At 45.6% G+C, this 24,433-nt stretch overlaps 1 protein-coding gene across 3 annotated transcripts in view; it reads right to left on the reverse strand.

Annotated features, from left to right (window-relative positions):
• CACNA1D (calcium voltage-gated channel subunit alpha1 D) overlaps positions 1 to 24,433 on the reverse strand; it is a 311,586-nt gene that overhangs the window by 103,031 nt on the left and 184,122 nt on the right. For all 3 annotated transcript variants that reach the window (XM_080675937.1, XM_080675938.1, XM_080675936.1), the window contains exon 9: positions 4,168 to 4,337. In XM_080675937.1, the coding sequence (XP_080532063.1) occupies positions 4,168 to 4,337 (170 nt within the window). The remainder of the gene's footprint in view (positions 1 to 4,167; positions 4,338 to 24,433) is intronic.

Here is a 24,433-nt window from a genome sequence, read left to right on the forward strand (position 1 = left end):
AGGCCTGGCTTTACAAGCAACCTCCAGGAAACTGTAAATAAAGCCACATCACATCGAGTCCCATCACTGACCAATTAATCAGCGAGGGGGTGGGGGCGGCATCGGGAAGCATTTGAGCTCCCACAGGGGCTGTCACGTAAAGCCAGAGTTGGGTACCACAGATGCAGAAAATGGCATTTAGAAGATCAGAGAGAAAAGACAATATGAGCACATGTCCAAGCACTTGACATCTGTCCTCTGACAGAAGCATCGACCCACTAGATGGGCTTCGGGAGCTAGAAAGCTGTGCCACCGTATCTCGAAAGTGACCAGGTCAAGTATGTTTTCCATCACGACTTGGGAACCTTACAGTTTCTAAATAGCAAAGTGTAGGGACATGGTCCTAAAATGGGTCCTCACCCTGAGGCTGGGCAGAGGTCCAGTAGCTTCTGTGAAAATAACTGTTTCGGTCAGGTTTTACTGCAGTCTGATGACAGGAGTAGCAGCACGGACCTACAGCTGTGGTGGCTCCTGCCAGCTATCGAGCCTTTAACCCTCATGACAACCCTATGGGCGAATATTTTGACCCCCTTCTTGCAGACAAGGAAATGGGGCTCAGAGACGTTGGGTAATGTGTCTAACGCTCAAGTCCAAATTCCAAGTCACAAAACTTAGCCGCAGCCAGCTCCAGGGAAGTGCCGTCAGAATGACCTCCAGCCCAGTGCTCCCTCCGTGGGCTCGTGACACCTGCTGTTATTAATGGCCTCCTCTCCTCCCCTTTGCTCCTCTCAACTGAGGCTGGGCCATAAGGAAGGACTTCTCACATTGTCACCTAATTTCTCATTGTCTGGGGAATCCCATCCAGTACCCACCTGAGAAGGGCAGTTGGTGAAGTCAGCATCCTAAAGCAGTGTGGACAAGGTCAGGAACCCTATGCGGCACCCCTCCCCTTCCCCAGATATAAGGCAGGAGCAGGCTGGTGTGTGAGGTGTGTGTGGGCATGGATCTGACACACCCAAAGGGCTCGCTGGCACCAGCCACACGCACACTTCTCTGCCAGCTAACAGATGGCAGAGACCAGGCCTGGGTGTGCAGGTGGCATGTCAGCCTCTGTCTGTTGGTGAAGAGGACTTTATGGGCCTGTTGAAACCCTCTCCCCTGTGGTTTCTGGCTGGGGCAAGAGGAAAATGGCTAGTAGCCACAGGGAAATGGCTGGGTCGCAGGGAAACCCACAGTGATGTTTTTCCAGGTCTGGGATGCTGGCAATACATGCAGGGAGGCCCACTTCCTCATCGGGAAGAGACTGAGGCTCTCTTAAGTCAGTTACACCCCAACATGTTCCCACAGCCCGGGATTTATGTCTGCATTTCCAACCCTAATCATCAGGGCTCTGAGCTCTGATGACTCAGGAAAAACTGGAGTCTCGCTCCACAGGAGACCACGGCACCTGGCAAACGAGGCTGACGAAGAGCAGGGTGCCCCACAAAAGATGTGCTATTCTGGATCAGATGCCTGCCAAGCTGGTTCCGCAGGCAGCGTCACACATCACTGTGGGCAGCAGGAGCCACCACACTGTCAATCCTGAGACCCAGTGCAGCTTTAGGGGCCTAGGAGCCGCCGCTACAAAGTGAACTCTGAGGATCTACAACTTTTGAGGGGCATTTCTTTCCTTGATTATCTTACTAAGTGATGCATTTAAGGGCTTTCAACTTTCGTAAGCTTCCTCACCTGGTTCATGCCCTTTCCTCAGCCTGAAAAGCAAGGAGACTCATCCCTCAGAGCTCAGCAGGATTCCCACCTCTTCCATGGAGCCTTCCCTGCATTCCCGCTGGCTGAATCGCTGAGCCCTCTGGGCTCCCACAGCAGACTGCTGGCCCTTGATTATGGCGCCAGCTTGTCCACTGCTTTACTCTGAGGCACCACTTCCCCGTCTTCCCTCCAGGGCAAGGTCTCCAATGGAAGAGGCACTGACTGTGTCATCAGACAGCAGCAGGACACAGGAAATACTGGGCTAAGACATAGCGTGGACCCGCAGGATTACCAGAAGGCAACATCTCAAATCCACAAACATCCCTACTCCCCAATCACAGGCCAGAAAAAGGATCCCACCACAACTGAGGCTGCCAACACTACATGGGTCCCTGTCTCTTTCTAGAGGTGGAGCAATAGAGATGAAAGGCCATCAGCCTGCAAGACCGCCTCGCTCAGCTCCCTACAGGACACGCCTAAGAGAGCAAAGAAAAGCATTCTGCTCAGAAGACGGAAGGGTGCCTTCAGCATTTGCCAGGGGCTGGGCTTAGGAGAAGCAGGCAGCAGCAACGCTGGGGTTTGGGAATGAAGAGGAAAAGAGCACGGCAGGTATTCCCCAAGCTGAGCACAAGATGCCCACCACACTGCAGGTGGGAAGGCCCTGGGGATTCAGGCTGGCTCTCACATCTGGGAGTGCTGTGCCGAGGACATGCAGATACTCTTCTTATACCCAATCACCTAGAGGACACCACCGAGCTTGGAACTTAAACCAACTTCCGCTTATAAACTCTGATCTCAAATTCAGCAAGCACAGTCAGCTCTAGAAATCCCCCTGCAATTTCCTAATCCTTAGCTGGTGAACACTAGGCTCTTCCTTGAGGAGCAGTGGGTGAGACCTGGAGGAAGCAGGGAGGGGGAGGAAAGGAGAGCAGCCTGCACTCCACTGGCTGCCCATTGGCACACAGGACTCAAGCGATCATTCGTATCCATGACAGCAGGAAACCCTCACTCCCCGTGGCATCACAGCCTCAGAGTGCCGGGCTAGAAGTCACTGAAGGCATCTCAGTCAAGAATCCCCTCCAGCATGGGCCTCAGCCCCCACACTCCACTGCCTACAGAAGCAGTAGAGATTGGCCTCATCCTCTCTGCTTCATGTCTCCCAGACCTGCATACCGTCTGGGTTCCAGCCAAACCAATGGCCCATCGCTTCCTCCTTAAGCTTTAGTTTGCCCACCTCGATGTCCTCCTCATGCCATTGCCATGGCTCAGAATGTTTTCCTGACACTGAGCTGTGACATATCTCAGATCCGACCTTCCAGGCCCAGGTCCAATGCCTCCACAGCTCTCTCTTACGGCCCTTCGTCCTCTCAGCCCCCACACACCACCTGCCTTCCTTCCGACCTGTGTCTGTCTCCTTGCTGCACTTGTGTGTGTGCAGGCATAGCCTTCCCCAGAAGGAGCACACACAACCTCTCCATCTCAGGAGTCCTCCCGACATCAGCACCGGCTCTGCTGAATGAATGAACGACTGCATGACATCTGAGGGGCTCCGCTCACTGGAGCTCCCTCGGCCGTCTTCTGAGAGGTAGTGCCTTGCTTGGTTTCCCAGGCCTCTCAATGGACATACACCTCTGAAATAGGTCGTCGGTCTTTACTACCAACTATTCTAGATTGGAAACAAATCACAAATATCTTGGTCAAATCCACTGCTAAATGTCAGCACCCACTCTACCCGAGGCACGGATGGCCCCAGGGAGAGGAAGAGCATGCCTGTGAGAAGAGTCTATGGTAAGACAGACGTCTTGATGGACACTGATGATGAATTCCAGTGGTCGACTGAGCACTGGGCCTTGCTACTGCAGGAAGTGCTGGGGGTGCCTGGTGTCCGTGTGGGGACCGGGGGGTGGGGGGGAGAGGGTGGGCTCCACAGCAGCCACACTAACTCACATGCCTCCTAACGCTGCCCAGAACTGGCTTCTTCTCAGCCCCTAATGGGCCAAGCATTTGGCTTCCCCTGGCTGGCACAGGTGGGAGCTGCTTCAGGCAGCAGAGGGGTAGAGAGGGCCCCTGCTCTCCAAGTTCCAATGACACTGCTCACTAAGGGAAGGAACCACAGCTTTGTCTCCTGTGATGCAGGTGAATGTGCTCTTCCCACACCTGGTCCCGCTCCGAGGGGCTTACTGAATTCCTGAGGTGATTGGTGAGTCTGTCTGACCCTCTGCCACCATAAAGCCACGTGACCAGAAACAACTCTAAAATCCACACCTCGGCAGAAATCCAGAGGCAGGTACATGCACTTGTGCTCTCGGACATGCAGGCAGAGGGAACCGATGGCTGAGGGGCCCTGGGTCTCAGGCTGGGTCAGGGGGCAGGAATGCCTGTTGCCGGGCAGCTCTGCATTACACACACACTGGTCAGGAGTGGGAAGGTGCTACATACTATTTCGCTTGCTTTCCTCTCCTCCTTCCTCCTCATTCTCTGGATCAATGTCTTCCGCCTGGGTGATCCAGTCCAAGTAGCCTTTCAGGTCCTCTTCCAGCTGCTGCTTCTCCCGCAATTTCTGGAAATCGCCCCGGGCTTTCGCCTTCTCCCTTTCTTTTGAGAATTCTCTGAGGGGGGCAAGAGAACAAGCACATGTCAGGACTCTGCGGGGACCCGCAGCCTGAGCCACCTGCCCTGCGGCACCACAGCCTGGTGGCAGGACACACGGCGTGAGTGCAGCCACACGAGCACAGCAACAGGGCCACACACGTGGACAGACAGGACAGTGGCTTCCCAAGCAAGACTGTGGGTGTGAGAGCTGCAGAGACCACCCCACACACATGCACCCACTCCTAGCAAACAAACTCCCTCCAGGATTCCAGAGCTTCCCAAGGAGCCTAGGCCAAAAGCACCATGTGCCGTCAGGGCAGGCCTGACACCTCCCACCCCAGGGGCCTCACTCAGAGGTTCCCTCCACACACATCCCCACCCCGCCCCGGACAGCAGGCATCACACTTCAAAGAGAAAGGACCCGGGAGGGCCAAGGTGTGGTCACAGAGCACACCAAGTCAGTGTTCCTGCAATAGTTCCAGAAACATAACATTCCTAATGTGTGCTGGCCCCTCTGTCCAAAACAAGAGCCCTGAGAGGCGGAGCAGTCCAGGCTCCTTCCCACCACCCGCAGGTTCCAGAAGAGCAGTGGACAGACTCAGGGGAGACCCACCTCAGCCCCGGTCCCCCATCCCAGCCAGGAAGCAGAGCACTGATAAGGCACCACTGTTTGCTTAACCCCGCTGCTTGCCATATCTGCCCACAAGTCTTCAGGCAGGAGGTGCGAGGCAGTGCGGTCTGCTGCCTGTCTAGAGGAGTACCTGCCCAGGAAAGGCTTGGCGGACATGTCCATGTTCCCAACTGGCCGCCTTCACTCCACCTTAGTGTCTGTACTCCTATATCTATGTGCACACACAGAACCCCACATTGCTCAGCAAGTCTGAGAGTCAGGTGGACGATTACCCACTTTCATATACAAGGAACCATCTGCCTTTCCAGCCGACAATTGTTCCAGGAGCCAAGTTATGTGAGTTGCGGATTAATAAGTATCATGAAAAAGCTGCTAAGAAAGATGAGGTTCCAGGCAGCGCAGCTTCTGCACACAAACCCCTAGGTTCCGACCGAGGTCATATCTGCCTGCCTCTGCCTCCCTCCCAACCCAAAGCCAGCACATCTCCCTTTCAGGGGCCACATTAACCCAACCCCAATGACAAAGGGGAAACGACCTGCTTACAGAAAGCCAACCCCCATTCTTTCTCCTCACCCCCCTCTCCACTCTGGGCTGTTGAGGGCTGAACAGATACGTGAACAGCCAGTGACGCCGGCACTTCAGATAAGTAACTGGCATCCTTGCCAAGGCTTCACCCTCTGCCCTCAGTTCGAAAGGCACACTCATTGCTCATCACCCACTCTTCTGATGCTCCGGAACCTGTGCTTGGCTCTGTGGGTGCCGGTCCGTCCCCATGGTCACCCTCAGGGAAGCAAGGAGGGCAGGGCTGTGCTGCCTCCTGGGCCCGGATCCCAGAGGAGCGCACTCCAGGGGTCAGCAGGGGAGCGAAGGTGGTGAAGACCCTGAGATGCTGTCTGCACTCCCCGCTCGGAGGCCTCTCCTCCCAGGGGAGAATACCTTGTGTCTCAAAAAAGAAGGTGCAAACCATACCCTGATAAAGACTAGAGGCTCCTGGGCCTCCCAGGCTCCCTGAGATACAGGATGTGTGTAACTCGGTCCTGGGTAGATTCACCAAATTCTTGTGAACTTCGGAAAAGCCACACCCAATCCAGAATCACATCCCTGAACAAGAGGAGGCCCTGGAGTGTCTCGTGTCAACATGAAAACGTATTATGCAATGTTTCCTTAAGCACTCTGTAAGGAACAAGCATGTGGACCTTCAAACCCGTTGTTACCCAGAGCACCCAAGTACAGATCTCTGGGCATGTTCTGGTTCTGAACTTAGAGCACTAAGCGTGAACGATTACATACAAACAACGTATTCTTATTTCGGTTACATATCTGACCTGAGTTCTTGGGGAAAAAAATGACCAAGATAGTAAAAGAGTTACCCTGGATCTCTTACCCTTTGAGGCAGCATGGAGGGACCGGGAGAGTATTATGCTAAGTGAAATAAGCCAGTCAGAGAAAGACAAGTATCACATGATCTCACTCATATGTGGAACAAATATCTAATGAACAAAATAGATCCAGAGACACAAAAGCATGGAACAGACTGGCAAATCTCAGAGGGGAGGTGGGGGTGGGGAGGTGGATGGGGAGAGAATAACTGGGGAACCTATATGCATATATTCATAGCCCAAGGAAATAGACAATAGTGTGGTGAAGGCCTGGGAGGCATGGATGTGGAGTGGAGAGGGTTCATGGGGCGGGGGGAGGAGGGGGAGGAGATGCATCTGTAATACTTTCAACAATAAATATAAATTTAAAGAAAAATGGTTACCCTGAAATGTAAGGACTTTATAAATGGGAGGTTTGCTTTAATACCATATTTTATGAAGTTTTCTTGCATTAGGAATACAGAAAGCCCTCTCTAACAAGCTGCATCGCTGTTGCCCATTTTGGGTTGTTGGGACGTGGTAAAGCATGCATGAGTAAATATACTATGACTAAAATTTCTGAGAATGAAAAAGACTGCTGGGTCCTGGCTTATGGCCCCTTTATTTTAAACAATAATAGTCACTATTACAAAAGTTCATATAACAAAACATTCACATTCTGAAGGGCCAAATACTTAGCAGGCATTAACATACAGTGATTTGGACAGAACTAAGTTGTACTGGGCATGAACCTCCCCCTGCCGGCTATGAGGCAGAGTGGAGGAGGAGGTGCGGGAATACACTGGCTGCCGCCTCAGTCTCCCAGACCACACTGGGCGCCGCGTCTGTAGGCCCGGATGGGGAGCCAGCTTGGGCCGCTTTTCTTCTCTGAGCTTCAGTCTCCTCGTGTGCAAAGCAGACACAAGACCTGCTCTACTGCTTCACACGGATTAAATAAAACATTCAATGAGATGATTCTGTGGCACTCACAAACACTGTACAAATGTGGAGTTCAAATGTATAATATTTAGCTGTGGAATCTGGGCCTAAAAGAGGCGATTGGAGGAGCTCTCTCAAATACCAAAGGGAGGGAAATTGCCAACAGCTCTGCCTGGGCTCTAAGCCACACGACCCCTGCAGAACTGAGAAGCACGAAAGGACACATAAGATCCAGGGCTCAGAGGACGTGGAGGAGCCCGCAGGTGCCCCGTCCACCCTGTACTGCCCTCACTCAATGGAAATAACTCAGCCCCATCACAACAACCCTGCCATTCCAGAAAAATCTCATCTGATTCCAGGGACTTTTGTATGAACCTCACACAAAAGTTTTCCCTTTTGTGTAAAAATGCATCATTTTAGAAGCCTGTTACTAAGGGATAAAAATAAAAGTCACTATTTCCAAAGTTGATTTGACAAAGCTATTGGTAGAAACTATCAGACTTTTACAAGTGACTAGAAATCTGACAACTCACGTGTGATAGAAGCCTACTTGTTCCAGATCCAAATTCTGTTTGTGGCACAATCCAATGAAGAAAGATATAAGAAGGGGCTGGACCAAAAAGCACACAGCATGCTACCCTTTGCATACAAGACAGAGAAAATACGGAAACACGCATATGTTACTACGGGATGTTTCTGAGGATAAAGCAGAAAGTAAGGGACAGGGACAAATGGGAGTACAGGGGATAAAGTAGGAGAGGCAGTTCTAAGTATAGTTGTTGTTTTTTTTATAGTTTTGACTTTTAGAATCATGTTAATGTTATATACGTTAGAATTTTTTGAACAGGTATGAGATGGAGGGAAAATACCCCTAAAGCAGAAGCAAATTAAGAGACAAATGCATCTGCCCTAGCTGGGTTGGCTCAATGAATAAAGCATCGGCCTGTGGACTGAAGGGTCCCAGGTTCGATTCCAGTCAAGGGCACATGCCTGGGTTGTGGGCTCGATCCCCAGTAGGGGGTGTGCAAGAGGCAGCCAATCAATGATTCTCTCTCATCATTGATGTTTCTATCTCTCTCTCTCCCTCCCTCCCTCTCCCTTCCTCTCTGAAATCAATAAAAATATTTTTAAAAAGAGAGAGACAAATGCATCTGATTGTATTTCAAATGAAATCATAGCCACACTGAAGGAGAAAGACCAAAGTAATCAAGTAGCTTATAATCACTTGACTATCACTCAGTCTCAGGCAGTACCCGGGTGAGGGAAGAACTGTAAGTAAGTGCTGAACTCTTTTGAGGAGGTTTGCTGGGTTTGGGAAGCAATATGGTCAAACAATGCTGACGTTATTTCAGATGTATTACAGGACCTGACAAATGAATAAACATGTCAATGTGGTTGGGAGCCAGGGTTCTCACTGTGGAAGGAGGGATACAGAAATGTGGGAGAGAGGAGGGCTAGAGAAAACCCTCCGGAGATGGACTGGAACTCTAGCCCACCGCCACTTTAGACAGGTATTGGTGTGAACTGATGATCTCTAAATATAAAGGATGCATTTGTGTATGCAAATGCACATATTTCCTCTGTCTATTGAAAGCACCTAGAACCAAAGATACCCAGTAGTTATGAGCACAACGGGCACCCAGATCTTGGTCTCTAATACCATTTCCCATGAAAAGGAACCAGTAGTCTTTGGTGAAATGGCCGATTCAGGGGCAGGGCAGGATAGGTATAAGACAAAACAAGTAAAGAAGGTCTTTTAAAAAACACACCCAAACAATTAAATAAAAACATGATGAGGGCATGCCATAAGGATACAGGAGCCAAAGCAATGCCTCTCACTGGCCAAATCTGTGATTGTTTGCGCCCCAAAAGTTATAACCAAGGGTAGTAATGAACTATAAAATATTTTTGAAAATCAGTCCACACTCTTATAGATGACAAATAGAAAGCACACGAGATAAATCACTAATAAGTGAGTTCAAAAAAAGGATAGATGTGCTATTCTTATAGCTGTTCACTGTGCTGTTCTTATAACATTTCTGTAGTTTGAAACACAAAAAGATTTTAAGGGTTTGGAAACTGTAACCATGGTAAACAAATGCAAATTTGCATTTTATGTATTCATTTCCGCTCACCAGCCAGATGGCAGGCTCCTTGCAGGAATGGACAATGTTGTCCATTTCTTAGGTTTTTCTTTCCATGTCTCCGTCTTCCCCAGGAGGTCCCCCTTTAAGCAGCCATGCAGGAAGTCTGGGTACCAAACAAACACACACAACAGAACAAGCCTATCCTTAAGAGGCCTGAATGCATCAGGACAGCAAGCCCACAGCTCTGAGATCTCCTAGGAGCATGAAATGAGTGTGACCGAGCCAGACATGCCGTCCGCAGCAGCCTCCGCCACCAGCCTGCATCAGTCTCTTATCATTTACAGGCCTCACGGGGCGGTGGATTGGCTGTCTCCAGGTTGTTAGAGAATCTTCCCTCCAGGTCCATGTACTTTGGAAGGAGCCATTTCTCAGGGAGGAACCTCCCTGCCAGCTGGACAATTACCAAGCGTCTTATGGGGCCGGTCTGCCCACACCTCGTCCACCAAAACGTCTGACGAAGTCGGGGCCAGAGCGTGTCATCAGCTTTGCTTCCCTCTTGGCTTCTGGTTTCTACTGCAGACCTGACTTCATCCTGTTGCTGTCCTGCTCAGGATGCCTCGTGGCTCCTCCCTGCCGCCCTCAAGAATCAAGGTCAAATGCTTCAGGCTGGCACATAGCCTCCTAGCCTTCTCCCACAGGACACACCAGCTTGCTTTCCCCTCCTATAAACGTACACCTTGTATTTTGGCTTCACTCTTCTCAATTCCTCAATGCTCTGAGCCCCTGTCCACAGAATGCCATCCACCTGAACAGCCGTCTTCCATCTTTAATTCCAGCTCACCTTCCAAGACACAGTTTTCTGTGGCTACCCCATCCAGAGTCCTGCCTCCTGCAAATCACCATGGCACTCTGCTCACTGAACGCCAAGACTCGGATGTGTGTGTGCCCTCTCCCAGCTGGCCTCCACGGCATGATATTTGGAGCAGAGCCCAACGCGATGCCTCACCCCCACCCTCCCTGGAGAGTGCCCACTGTGGGGAGGGGCCGTTCTTACCCTCAGGGTACAGACACTGAGGAAACTGAGGCTCTGGGAGGTTGGTCACACAAGCCCGTCTAGCTCCTGAATGACCCTCCTAAGGACCTCAACACGGGCACATCGGAGGCAGAGGAAGAAGAGGGCAGAGTATGAAGGGATGAGTTTAAAAAACAGGCCTTAAATCCCAAACTAAGATATTGGGGTTGTTTCCCTGTAGGCAATGGGGAATTAACAGAAGTTTGATAGAAGAGAGTCCTTATCAACTTTGTTTTGCAGGAGTTACTTGGGAAGATGAGATCAGAATAAGGAGATAATGGTGGTGAGGCGGCCAGAAGGCATTCAGTAAATAATGAGTGAGATTGCGTACATTCAACATCAATAAAAATGCAAGGTGAAAGTAATATGGTTCTGATAAAATTCCCATCTTTCTTACACTATAATACGGAGAAGCACCTGGGAGGCCTGCCATTGCTGACCCCCAACCACCCCCAATCTCTGGGCAGTTTCACCTCCACCCCTTTTTGTGCTGGTGCCCGAGGTTTGGCACTCCCACGTGCTGTCACCCCAGTAAACACGGACCTTCCTGCAGGGCCAGATGATGCCCACCTGCCATGTAGACATCCCTTGCCTACCTGCTTAGGAAAGAAAGTGGGGTAGGTAGGGAGGCAGAGGAAGGGCGAACAAGAGGTCAGATGGAGAAGAAAAGGGCCCTGAGATACGCCCACCTGAGCCCACCGCCACCTTAAACAGTCCTTCACGAGAGACTGTGCCTGCCCTGGGCCCCACCCATCAACCCACGGCAGCCGCAGCAGGATCTGGGCCTTCACTGCTGGGGGCTGACCTGGTTTCCTGCAGGAGAGCCCACCTGGGCCATGGCCCCTCATTCTAGTAATAACAGAAACAAACCTCGTGTATTTCAACCTTTTTCTGGAGCCCTCAACCTGTCTTTGCATGTGCTGTCCCTCAGGACCCTCGCGACCTCAGTGTGGCACAAGCAGGAGGAGGATTTTCTCTCCCATCTCACAAAGACCAAGACTGGGGTTCCACAAGGTACTGCACTGGCCCCACGCACATGCCCCGCACACAAGGACCCCAGAGCTCCTAACCATTGCTCTTTCCACAGGATGCCAACTCCTCTGTCTCCTGGCTCAGGAGATGCACAGAGTGGATGCTTATTAGTCAGGATCAGGAAGAGAGGGCGGGGCAGAATGCACTGCTTACCCCACATCCCATCTTCCTCACAGCCCCAACACAGGCTCAGAGAAAGGTGACAGCACCCTTTCTGCTCATCTCCCCATGAGACACCACCCGGGAAAGACTCTCTGTGCCTGGACCCAGCCAGCCTTCCTCCTTGGGAGCCCTTTCCACCCCCAGGGGCTGGGCACATGCAGAGAACTCCCCAAGCCCTGACATTGCCCGAATTTCCAGGCCCTGACATCCTGCTCTCTGGGAGCCCTGGCTGATCAGCACTGCTGGGGAGAACACGGAGCCTGAAGCAAGCCACTGCATTCAAAGGCAGTGCAGGGCCACGGATGCCACAGATGCTGAAGGATGACCCACTGTTTGCTCTGGAATGTGTTAGTTCTCAGATGCCCCATAAAATAAAGGGGCCACTGGAAGTCGTGTTGATTTAGAGATAGTGCTTTTTTTCTTGGATTGTAATGCTCTTTGTTCTAATCCAACTCGCACAAATAAAATTTAGTTGAAATATATACACACGCAGAAAACAAACACAAACAAGCATAAAACCTACAGTGAGCAAGGCCAACAGAATCACTAGGTCCCAGATTTCAGGCAAAACAGAGGAATCAGAGATTCACTCCCCACCGCGTCCCACCCCTCCCCCCGCAAAAAAAACAACAACAAAAAGGCAGCATTTATAAAAAGGTAAAAAGTAGGGGGAAGTTGAAGAGTAACCCACTAATTTTTTATCATTAGAGGCCAGTCTTCATTAGACCTAAATTATTTCCTCTACACAGACATAAAGGAAAGAAAACAGATGAAAAAGTAGTTTGGTTCAAAAAATATTTTCTTATTTAAACCTAATTTTTTTGGAAAGCATGTAAGTTCAGTTTTTGTTCAAGAAACTAAGTGTTTTGTTATTTTAAAAATCAACAATAAAGTGTGATGTTTCACAATAAAAATAAATTTAAATTAGTGGCATTGATTCGGTTCAAAGTTCATCAAAATCATTGGCTTTGCTCCAGTTTTCCCTCAATCAACCACAAAAAGCCAAGATTAGCCAAAGTATGTTCTTGTTCTCTCTGCGTGAGACCAACGGGCCAAGATGGGGGCAGGGGCCTTGGGATGCAGCTCTCCATCAACAAGATCCACTCCTTTGGGGGGAAGATCCAGGGAGGGCAGAGCGCTAACCTGTGACAGCATCCTTCAAGGGCAAGCTAGGCACTGGCCACCAAGTAGAGAAGAGTCACTGGCTAGCAAAAGGGACAAGAGAACATGAAGGACCCTTGCTTAAACAGTAAATATGTTAAGGAGCATTTTAACCATCTTATTTCTAATCATCAAAACACATAACTATTCTTTGGGAACTCATTACTGAAATAAACCCCATGGTGCATCCTTTCATGAAGATTTGGTGCCTCCTAATTTTTCGGTTTGCAAAGGTTTGGGAGTACTGAGATTTTCTCAAAACAACCCTCCCCTTCTCATGCATGTCCTTGACTGCTTTTGTTGACATACAAGTTTCTGAAGATGCATTAAATAGCAAACAGTTTCCAACTCTGGGGAAGATGAACCATTTTCAAAGTAGGTGATTCCTAGAGTTTAATGACTAGGTTGAGTTATCTGCTGTGAACGGCAGATGAGCGGGCTGGGCTGGGTACATGGGGCACTATGCCACAGGAACGGGGATGGGGACGGAGTGAACAAATGCACCAGCTGTCTGGTGCTCTTTGACCACCCCTGGTCCTTTTGGACCACTTGTCCTCACACTCTGTACCCCAGCCGCCCTGAAGTTCACTCATTCTCTCCAAGGCACAGAGCTCTCTCTTAACTCTAGGCCACTGTGTCGTTCTCTAAACCTCAACTGCCCCTCTACAATCCCACTTGTCTGGGTGGCCTATAAGGACATTTCTCCAATGTCCTTAAGAGTCTCCTAGGTAAGAGTCCCACTTGTGTAGAATTTATTTCATAGCCCTGCAATTGTTATTTAATATTCTCTTTACCACAATAGACCGGAAGGTCTGTGAAGGAGGCGCTGTGTCTGTCTTATCTTTGTATATTGGTTCCTTATCTCAAACCCTGGCTATTAGTAGTTGCTCGATAAGAATAGGCTGAGTTTATTTAACAGATAGAACCATAGGCTCATGGTCATGTCGGAGACATAGACAGTATGCTCTGTGTTACATGTATTGGATCACAAATGTCCATGTAACTTTCTATCACCTAAAATTGTCACTAAGAAACAAAAAGAAAGACAGCCAGAATCCTGTACAAGTCTAAAAAAATCATGCATGGGAATAAACTACCTCTTGCTTCTTAGACTGAAGCACACCTTTCCTTTGCCCCATCTCCTTGTCTGGGGACAGAGGAATGCTCTCTCTTTGAAGACTGGGTTTCCATGGCTACCAAAGACTTTCCAATGCTCCTACCAGGCAATTTCCCCCGCTGGTAAGCATCCATGCAGGTTGCATGCTAAAAGTTAGACTTCTTGTTTCATTCTATTTAAACACACACACATACACAAACACACACACACACACACACACACATTTTAAGAGATATTCTTTAAAAAAAGAAAACACACATGGACTCTCTTGCCTGACATCACTTTCTCTGAAAGAACTCATCCATCAATCAAATGAGCCAAGCCAACATCATACTTTTTTCATGACGGGTTTCAAACACTGCTGCTTAAGATGTCACTTGAGATACACACCTCAGTAGACTTCACAGATCCCAGTTTTTAAAGAAAAATAAGGAAAATGTGTACCTAAAGTCTGACTGGGGACGGTGGAAGAATCATTAATATTAAACATGTTTGAAGGTACCAGCCACCTCAGGGCATGGTGGACTTGGGCAGCGATGGTCTGCTGTGTGAAGGGCCTGGTGGGTTACACGGCTGGACCTGCCTGTGCAAACATCTGCTGGCTGGGTCTGACTACTGATGAGAAGAAGCCAGAACTAAGCCTACCTGCTGGTATGTCCTCAAAGCAATACCTATAGGAATTTCAGCCCCAACCCCACCCACTGGTCATGTCAAAGGCAAGTCACCTGGCGAGAGGCCCTGAGAGGAGATGGAGTCTCCCTCCCAGCAGGACTCTTCCTTGAAAGGTAGGCAGGGTGGGAAGTGCCCTTGCTGAATCACCAGGCTTAGTTCAGAACAAGGGAACAAGAATCATATTAGAGAGGAGGTGCAGGGATCCATAGAGATCCACCCCCAGGAACAGGATCCCCAAGGTCCCCTTGAGCTAGAATGGAACTTGTTCACACCCGGTTTTAAGAGGAACAAGAGACCAATTTCTCTGAAGCCTCCATATTCCATTAGTCCACTTTGTTTTGGGTAATTAATTCCAGGCCGAGAAAGAAACTGACAAAGCATGGAGAACAGAATAGGTCAGGAGAAATCAGCACATTCCCAGTCTGGTAGATGGGATCCCACAGGGGGCTCCCCCCCCCCCCCCCCACCACCAGACACAGAAAGAACTTCCAACTGCAGAGACAAGCAAATCGAGAGTTAATCCCTCCCTTACTAGGATTTTTCTTACTTACTAGAGCTGTGTGATTTTGAGAAAAAGGATAAACCTCTCTGAGCTTTGCTTTCCTCATCTGTAAAACGGAGGCAAAGCCACTTCATCAAACAGTAGTGAAGGGTGAAAGAAATAAACTAATAAAGCAGTCATCCAGTGCCTGGCATATCTCAGCTGCTATATCAACAATTATAAGCAATAAAACATTCTCTCATACAATCCATAGCCCAGAGTTGACAATGAAATTCACAGATGACTCCTTCTCAGCTGAGAGGCACTGGCCCAGAACTATCTTCTGCATCAACTCCTTCAGTCCATCTCCACCACGGCCACCCCAGAGCTCTCCTCAGTGAGTGCCACAGTGGGAGGCACCAGCTCCTTCTGGGCCCAGCTCTCCCTGATCACTTTATTTTCAAACACCTCAACAGCTCCCATGAATTAAGAGATCCTGCCTCCCTCAGTGGGCGTTCCCAACTATGTACCCATGTTTGGTCCACAGCTCACCAGCCAGCGCAGATTCCCCGGCAGCCTCACTAGCCCCAGACACATGGTGCACCTGCTTTCCTCACACTCTGGGGGTCTAGAATGTGCCCTCTTTGCTCCCCATCCTTACAAATGCTGGTCCTTCAATGCCCTCCCCTGAGTCTGCCTTCCTCGGGGGAGCCCTCTCGGCTCTGCCAACCCTCCATTACACTGCTCGGGCACACTGGTAGGTACAAGTGGTGCTAAAAGACACTTGGCTGAGAGCTGACAAGGGGGGACCAGGACTCCTCTGGGGAGGCGGTGTGCCATTGCCCATGGGTTAGAACCCTTCAGTGGCAGCAAAAACCTCTGACCCAGAAGCTGAAAAGCCCCGAATGCTTGAAGGCTCCAAGGTTGCCAGCAGGTAACTTAAACCAAGATTTTAAAACAGAGCTTCAAGGGAATGATCTTTTACCCCTGAATCCGAACTCTTATGACAATCAGACTTAGAGAAATTAGGTTAGGGTTTCTAGTGCCACTCCAGGTCCTGGAAAGATGTGGGGCCTTGGAGAGAAGAGCAGCGAGTGAGTGTTCAGATTGCAAACAAGAAGGCTTTTCAAACCGCAGGAACCTCCTTCTAGAAGGAGACTGTAAGCTGGCCAACGCTGAGCACATCTCACATTGGGAAAGGTCTCTTCAATTTATCAAGTCCCTCCCCATCCACTTCTCTCCTAGGACCTAGGACAGCGCTGGAAGAAAACTACACGACAGTGGTGCTCGCCAAGTCTAGGGATGAGGAAACCTTGATTGGAGAAGGGAATTACATTGACCAACGTCACGATTCTAGGCATTACAAAGCCAGGATGAGAGCCAGGACGCTGACCCTGCACTCTTCCAACTACAACACGTGGAAACTAATAACCACAGCAACTAGTAATGCCCTCGGTCAAAGGAGCCACCGAAGGCCCAGGCAGCACTCAGAGATGCCAACCACAGCACCGCCACACCTTCGGCTCGGCTAGCAACACTGTCTGTGTAGAGACTAAAGCTTCTGACACACTTCAAGCTGGGTGAGCCTAGAACACTGGGGGCTGGACAACATCACCCCAGACAAAGTGAGCCAGGGTCCCCCTTAGCTGAGGCCTCTCCCCCATCAGAAGACCTCCTACCACTAAGCCTCTGCCCTCTTCACTGAGGACTACAGCGAAGGTCTGCCCAAAGTGCAACCCCTGGCTTCTGCCCAGAAGCCAATCCCTGGCTTTTCAACTCCCTGACATGTTAATCTCCAATGACCTTCTCCTCCAGGCTACTTCAGCCACCCAATTCCACTGTCAAACCCTAAATTCTACCACCCCAAATCACAAATTCAAGATTTCTGCTGACCACCACCTCCTTTCATCCCAGTTGATTTGTTCAACAACTCCCACTATAAACACTGCTAACCACTTTGGAACCAGTCCAAAAGGTTAACAATGTATTTTCTCTCAATCCATTAGGCCTCTCCTTCCCTCTTAATCTACCTTAGATTTCATGACCCATCAGTGATGTTCTTGCCAAGACCCTAATCACTCTTCCATCGTTTTACTGTACACAGATAGCAAAACTGTCACCACAGATGAACTCAAATACTCCTTTTCTCTTCTCCATGGCTGGGTATGAGCAGTCAAGCATGGCTACAGGAAGTCATACAATGGGACAGACTGCCATCAATATAGATTCACCATCGCCAGCTTCCAGAGACACCTCAATGCTACCTTTAATCTTCTACCTCGGTTCTCTGGCCCACTCACTCCCTGACTCTCTGGAATGACTAATTTGAACCTTCCCCACTCTCTTTAGACATATGACTCTGCCACTTACCCACTCAGCCTCAGCAGTTAACCTTGCCTCCTGCCTCAGAAAAACTAGGAAATCAGACAGGAAGACTCCCAGCTTCCCACTACCATACCAAACTTATACCTGCCCCATTTTCTCTTCCTTTCTTCTCATTACAAGGAACAGCACCTTCTCTCAATACTACCTGTCTTCTGACATCTTAATAAATTGAGTTTTCCAATTCATGAACAACATATACCCTTCCATTTTTGAGGCCTTTCATTTCTTCAGCAAAGTTTTATATAGAAGTAGTCTTGTACATCTTTCACCAGATTTACTCCTAGGATTCTTGCTTTCTTGGGGTGCGGGGAGGTTGTATCTTCCATGTCTCTGTCAAACATTTTGAACATATGTAATACAGTTGTAATGATCCTTTTTATGTCCTTTTCTGCTAACTCTAACATCTGTTTTTCTGCTGCTTTGCATCCCTAATAACCTTGGATTGAAGCCAGGCATTGTAAGTTTTATCTTGTCGGGTGCTCGAGCTTTCTGTATTCCTATAAATAACCTCATGCTTTGTTCCGGGAGGCAGTTAGGTAACTAGGATCAAACTGCTTGATCCTTTCAGGTTTTGTTTTAATGTTTTGTCAGGTCAATATGGAGCAATGTTCAGTCTGGGACTAATAATTCCTCACTACTGAGGCAAATCCCTTCTGATCCTTACTCTGCCCAATGTCGTGTGAATTACGAGTTTTTCCAGGCTGGCTGGTGAGAACAAGCCATGTTCCTGGCCCTGTGTGAGCATGAACACCATCCTTCCTAATCCATTTGTATGCTCTTGCCCTAGCCATAGGTAGTTTCCTCACATACATGTGCGGAAAAGTACTCTGTCTCAACACTTAAGGGTACTTTCTGCTTATCTCAAGTTCTCTCCTCTCCGGCACTCTGTCCTGCACACTCAGCCACCGTGGTGTCCACAGATTCTTCATCTCCTCATCTCGGGGAGAAGACGCTTCCTGGGTTCCCCTCAATATGCCAGGGCCCAGGATCTCTTGCTTAAGCCAGTGAGCGGTGACAGCCATGGAGTTCATTTATTTCCTGTTTCTCAGGGATAGGGATTGTCTAATGTTGTTGAAAACCGTTGTTTTATATATATTGTCTGTTTTTGGTTTTGTTGTTGTTTCAGGTGGGAGGGTGAATCAGGTATCTGGTATCCTATCATGACCAAAAGCAGAAGTCTCTTTTAATTCTATTTTAAAATCAATTTTATCCAATGTACACAATTTAGGTTTACGGTTTGGCTAATGTTGACACCATGTAAACAAAACCAAAGTCAAGATACAGAACGTGTATAATACCTCTCAGCAAGTTCTCTCATTCCTTTTCCCCAACCACTCTTCTTCCTCCCACCCTGGGAAATCAGTGACCTGATTCTGTACTACAGATTGATTTTGCCTCTACCAGAACTATACCGTATGTTCTCTTTTGTGTCTGGCTTCTTTCCCTCAGCAACATGTTTTTGAGCTTCATTGTATTCATACTTCAATCCTTTTTATTGTTGAGTAATATTCCAGTGTCTGAACCCAACACAATTTCCTTATCTATTCACCTGTTGAACAGACCATAATTTCATTATCTGTTTACCTGTTGACAGACACTGGGTTTTTCCAATTTGGAGCTACTATGAACAAAGCTCTATGAATATTTATATACAAGTCATTTTGTGGACCTAGGTTTTCATTTCTCTTGGGAAAATACCTAGAAATGGAACTGCTGAGCCATTATGGTATGATTGTTTCCAATCTTAAGGAAAAATATTCAGTCTTTCATCATAAGTATGATGTTGATTACATTTTATTTTAATTTTTTATAGATGGCCTTTTTCAGGTTAAGGAAGTTCTCATATATCCCTAGCTTACTTAGAGTTTTTATCATGAATGGAATAGTCTACATTTATCGATATATTACTTTTCTCCTTCATTCTGTTAATGTGGTAAATTACATTGTTTGATTTTCCAATAGTGAACCAACCTTGTATTTCTAGTACAAACTCACTTGGTCATGAGGTGTTATTATTCCTTTAATATTGCTAGGTTCAATTTGCTAATACTTGAGAATTTTTGCATCTATATTAAAGAAGGATATTGTTCTTTTCCTATTAGGAGTGTTAGTTAAGTTTTGCTACTGAGGTTATTCTGGCCTCACAAAATGAGTTGGGAAATTTCCCCTCCTCCTCCTCTATTATCTAAAAGAATTTTTTTTCTAGAAAAGGTATTATTTATTTCTAAATTGTTTGACAGAGTTCACTTTCACATCATTTAGGCCACCAATTTTCTTTGAGAGGGTCTATGATTCTGAATTAACACTTAAAAAGGAAATATAGGGTTCTTCAGTCTTTTATTTCTTAAGTTCTGATAAGCTGTTTTTTCCCCAAGAAATTTGCCCATTTCTCCCAAGTTGTTAAATTTATTGTCACAAGATTTGGTAATAACTCTTGTTATTTCAATGTCTTTAATATCAGTTTTCTTTCATTTCTAATACCATCACGATTTACTTTTTATTTTTTATTAGTCTTGCTAGAGATTTACAAGGTTTAAGCTTTTCAAAGAGTCCACTTTTGTTTTTGTTGACTTTACCTATTATTTACATTTTCTATTTTATCCACTTCTGTTCTTCATTATTTTTTTCTATTTTCCTTGGGTTTAATTTGCTCTTGTTTTTATCAATTCTTAGATCGGAATGTAGATCACTAAATTTAAACCTTTCTTCTTTACTAATTTAGGCATTTAAAGGTATAAATTTCCCTGTAAGTGCTGCTTTAGATGGACAGATAATACAAATTCTGAAATGTTGTATTTTCATTATCATTCAGTTGAAAATACTTTCTAATTTTTATTGTAATATTTTTCTATGAATTGTAATTTAGAGATGTGTTATTTAATTGCCAAGGATTTGGAGGACTTCTAGACAGTTTATTGTTATTGATTTCTATTTTAAATCTATTGCTGCTAGAAAAACATACTTTTGTAAGATGTCAATCTTTTGAGATTTAGTGATACTTTTTTTCTTATAGTCCAGATGTGGTCTATCTTGGTCAATGTCCTACTTACTCTTGAATAGAAGGTATATTCGGCCATATTGGATATAGTGCTCTATAACTATCAATTAGGTCAATTTGATTGAAAGTGTTTAGGTATTATCTATACTTAGCATTTATTTTTCATTTTTTTGCTCTATAAATTATTGAGAGAGGATTATAAAAATTTTTATCTATATGGATTTGTTGATCTCTTCACTTAATTTTGACAGCTTTTCCTTCATGTAGTTTAAAACATATTAGGTACAAACATATTAACAATTGTGTTTTTCTTGATGAATTGACCCTTTTATGATTATGGAATGTCTATCTCTGAGATAGCTCTCGCTCTGGAAACACTTCTTGTATTATAGTCTATTTTGTATATTTGGTATTAATATATTTATCCCATTTTTTTAGTTTTAATCTATGTTGTTATATTTATAGATATTGCATTTTTATTCAGTCTGAAAACTTTTGCCTTTTAATTAAATGTTGTGTCCATTTTCACTTAATGAAATGATTGATATGGTTAGGTTTATGACATTTGGTTACTGGATTTTTTTATTCAGCCCATATGTTCTTTATTCCTTGCCTGCAGATAATTGAAAACCATTACTATTTAGTATTCTACTTTATCTTTTCTTTTGCCATTTAAGTACTACTTTGTTTTATTTTTAACCATTGCTCTAGAGATTGTCATATGCATCCTTAATTTATTATGGCCTACCATTAATTCATATTATATTAATTCATGTTATATTATAATGTAAAATTTTACAATAGTGAAGTTTCACTTAGCTCCCTTCTATCTGTTGTGCTATTGTCATATAGTTTACTTTTACATGTTATAGTCTCCATAATACTGTGTTATTACAATAAGTCCTCACTTAACATTATCAATAGGTTCTTGGAACTGCAGCAAAATGATGTATTACAAAATCAATTTTACCATAGGCTAATTGATATAAACAAAAGTTAAATTCCTACTGCATCTCATCGTTATAATGAAATGACATTGAACAAAACATTATTTGAGAACCAGCTGTATTTTACTTTAAATGATTGTCTTTTAAAAAATAGTTAGAAATGAGAAATTCTATCTTTACCTTCATGTTTATTATTTTTGGTGTTCCTTATTTTTCAATGTATATTTAAGTTTTGACCTGGTATTATTTTCTTTAGTCTGATCCTTTAATACTTCTTGCTGGTGACCAATTACCATGGCTTTTGCCTGAAAATTTCTTTATTGTTTTAAAGAGTTGTTTTTTATTTGTTTGTTTTTTGTTTTTTTGGTTTGGTTTTGTTTTTTTTGTTTTTTGTTTTTTGCTGAATACAGAATTCTAGTTTTTCTTTCAGCTTTTTAAAGATGCCATTCCACTGTCCTATGGCTTACACTAATTCTGAAAATAAGTAATTAAATAATATTATTTTCTCCAAGTATGAAACTGTCTTTTCCTGAGTGGTTTGCTTTAAAATGCTGTATTTTTAATTTCAGTCATTTGAATTTAATGTGTTTAGTTGTGCTTCTCTTTCTGTTTTTTATTGCTTAGGGTTTGTTAAGCTTCATGGATTTGTGAATTTATAGTTTTCATGAAACTATTAATTTACAAATCCATGAAGCTTAACAAACATTTTCAGCCATTTTTTTCTTTAAAAAATTGTCTTCTTCCTCAATGTCTCTTTCCTCTACTTTTGGGACTCCAATTTCACATTATCTCAGATTGCTTATTATTATTCTGGTGATCACAAAGTCTTCACTGATTTTCTTCCCTTGAGTTTCCAGTCTGCTGCTTATTTCAGATATTGTATTGTTTCTATTTCTCTATTGAGAATTGTCATCTGTTCCTTTATTATCTTCATCCTTTCCTTCTATTCCTTGAACAGGTTTATAATAGCAATTTTAAAGTCTTTGCTAATTACAACACTTCTGTCATTTCTCAATTTGTTTTTATTAACTTCCCCCTCCCTTGATTATGGATCATGTTTTCCTGTTTCTTTTCACATCCTGTGGTTTTAATGATGGGGAAACATTTGGGAAACATCTGCATTTTGTTGTCTTTCTTTAATGGGTGTTGACTTTTGTTTAGGCAGGTGTTTAACTATTGGGCCACTTGGCCTGATCCTTGTGACACTTGTTTATAAGATTTGTTGAGACAGGTTTAGAGTTACTCTTACTCCGGCGTCAAAGTAGCCCCACCTCTAATGCCTGGCTTTTCTGAGGTCTCAAATGGATGTCCAATGTATTCATCAGGGTCAAGCTACTCTAGCTGTCAGAATTCCTCTGTCCACTAGCACTGTGAGAGTTCCAGCAGCTTACAGCTTCCTAGTAGCTGTTCCTGATCAAGCCCTAATAGTCTCATCTGGCACAGAGCAACTTAGTGTATGGTCAAATATTGAAAAGAATCCCCACTCAGATTTCTGGAGCCCCTTCTTTGCACACCTCTCCCAATACTCTGCCCTGAAAATGCCAGCTGTCTCGCAGCCCAAACTTTGCTCTTTGCCTCTTCAGCAAATAAACTGCTGTCCCCTGCTGGGCTCTGCCTCCTGAGCCACAATCCTAGGTGACTCGGGCAGAAAACCAGGACAACTGTGGGAGACACTTCATGTGCTTCCCTTCTCTTAGGGACCTCAATCCTGTGCTGCCTATTTCCATCTTCGAAGGAAAAAAACTGCCAGCTTTTCAGTTGTTTACGGTGAAAGGTTCACTCCAGCACTGTTACTATGTTGTGGCTAACAGTGGATTAGAATGGTCCTAATTTGGTCTCCCCACATCCAGTCTTGTAGGACCCATCTAGTCTGTTCACACTGCTGCAGCCAGAGTGGTTTTTATATGCAGATTTTTCCAAAACTTGATCAAGAAAATGTTCAAACATTCATAAAAGTATAAAGGACTATATAGTGAACACCCAAATGCCTACCACTTAGATTCCACAATTAACATTTTCTACATTTTTTTATCACCTTTCTATCCAATCTTCTATTCTGAAGCATTTTAAGGTAAGCTGAAGGCATCAGAACACAGAAAAAAAAAATCATTAAATGAAGGAATTTAAGTCAATTTTTCTTAAGAAGTCTAAGACAAAGGAAAAGGTGATCTAGCAAGATTATCTGCTTATTAGTCTGTTATATTGAACCCAAACAGGTGATACTGGATCAGCCCTACATACTGCCTCCAGGCCAAACGTACCTGTCCTAGTCCACATTGCAGAGGAACAAAGAAGGTCCCCCATAGGAAACAAACCCACTATTTCTCAGGGGCGTCCTAGAGAGCCAGTCTACATTCTCATTAACTGTGGATCCATACCTTTATTCCAGCCTCAGAGATACACCTGCTGAATCTCAGAGCTTTGCTTTGTTTCCAATAAAACCTTTTTTCACAATATCTTGTTTAAAACCAGACAGTGCCCAACAACTCATTCTGTGCCTCTCCCTGTGTGTTCTCATTTCACACACCAGGGCAGGGATGATGGCTCTCCTTTGCTGTGTGGGCCCGTGAACACTGTCTCATATGGCAGGAAGACACTTATGTCTGGGGTGCATACATTTGCTGAAATATTAAAATGAAACTCCAGGAAAGGGACACGTGCTAAACTTCAGTAAAAAAGAGTTCCCTATACTGTGGACATGCCAGTCTTTGTACACTGAGCTGCCTTGCTCTACCAATATTTGATCTTGGCAAGCAATTTTATCAGCCTGTACAAGAAAAAAAAAATTACATAGAAGGAGGGGAAAAAACTAGCAATGGTTGATACTAGCATAGCATCTTAGAGGCAATCATCAAAAATGTTTCTCACAAGAAGTCAAATTATTAAATTCATAAATATCCCTCCCACTGTAAAAAGTTATAGCAATTGTTAATGCCACCAATCCAACAGGGAACACGGGAAAATTATGGCTTTAATTTCAACCATTAAAGTACAGGCGGCTTTATGAAGAGCCGGGTCTGTGCATGAAAGCACCGCGATGAATTCTCTTCCCCTAGGACTTGAGATCAACA

The sequence above is a fragment of the Plecotus auritus genome (assembly GCF_963455305.1).
Source record: "Plecotus auritus genome assembly, chromosome: 6".
Classification (NCBI taxonomy): Eukaryota; Metazoa; Chordata; class Mammalia; order Chiroptera; family Vespertilionidae; genus Plecotus; species Plecotus auritus.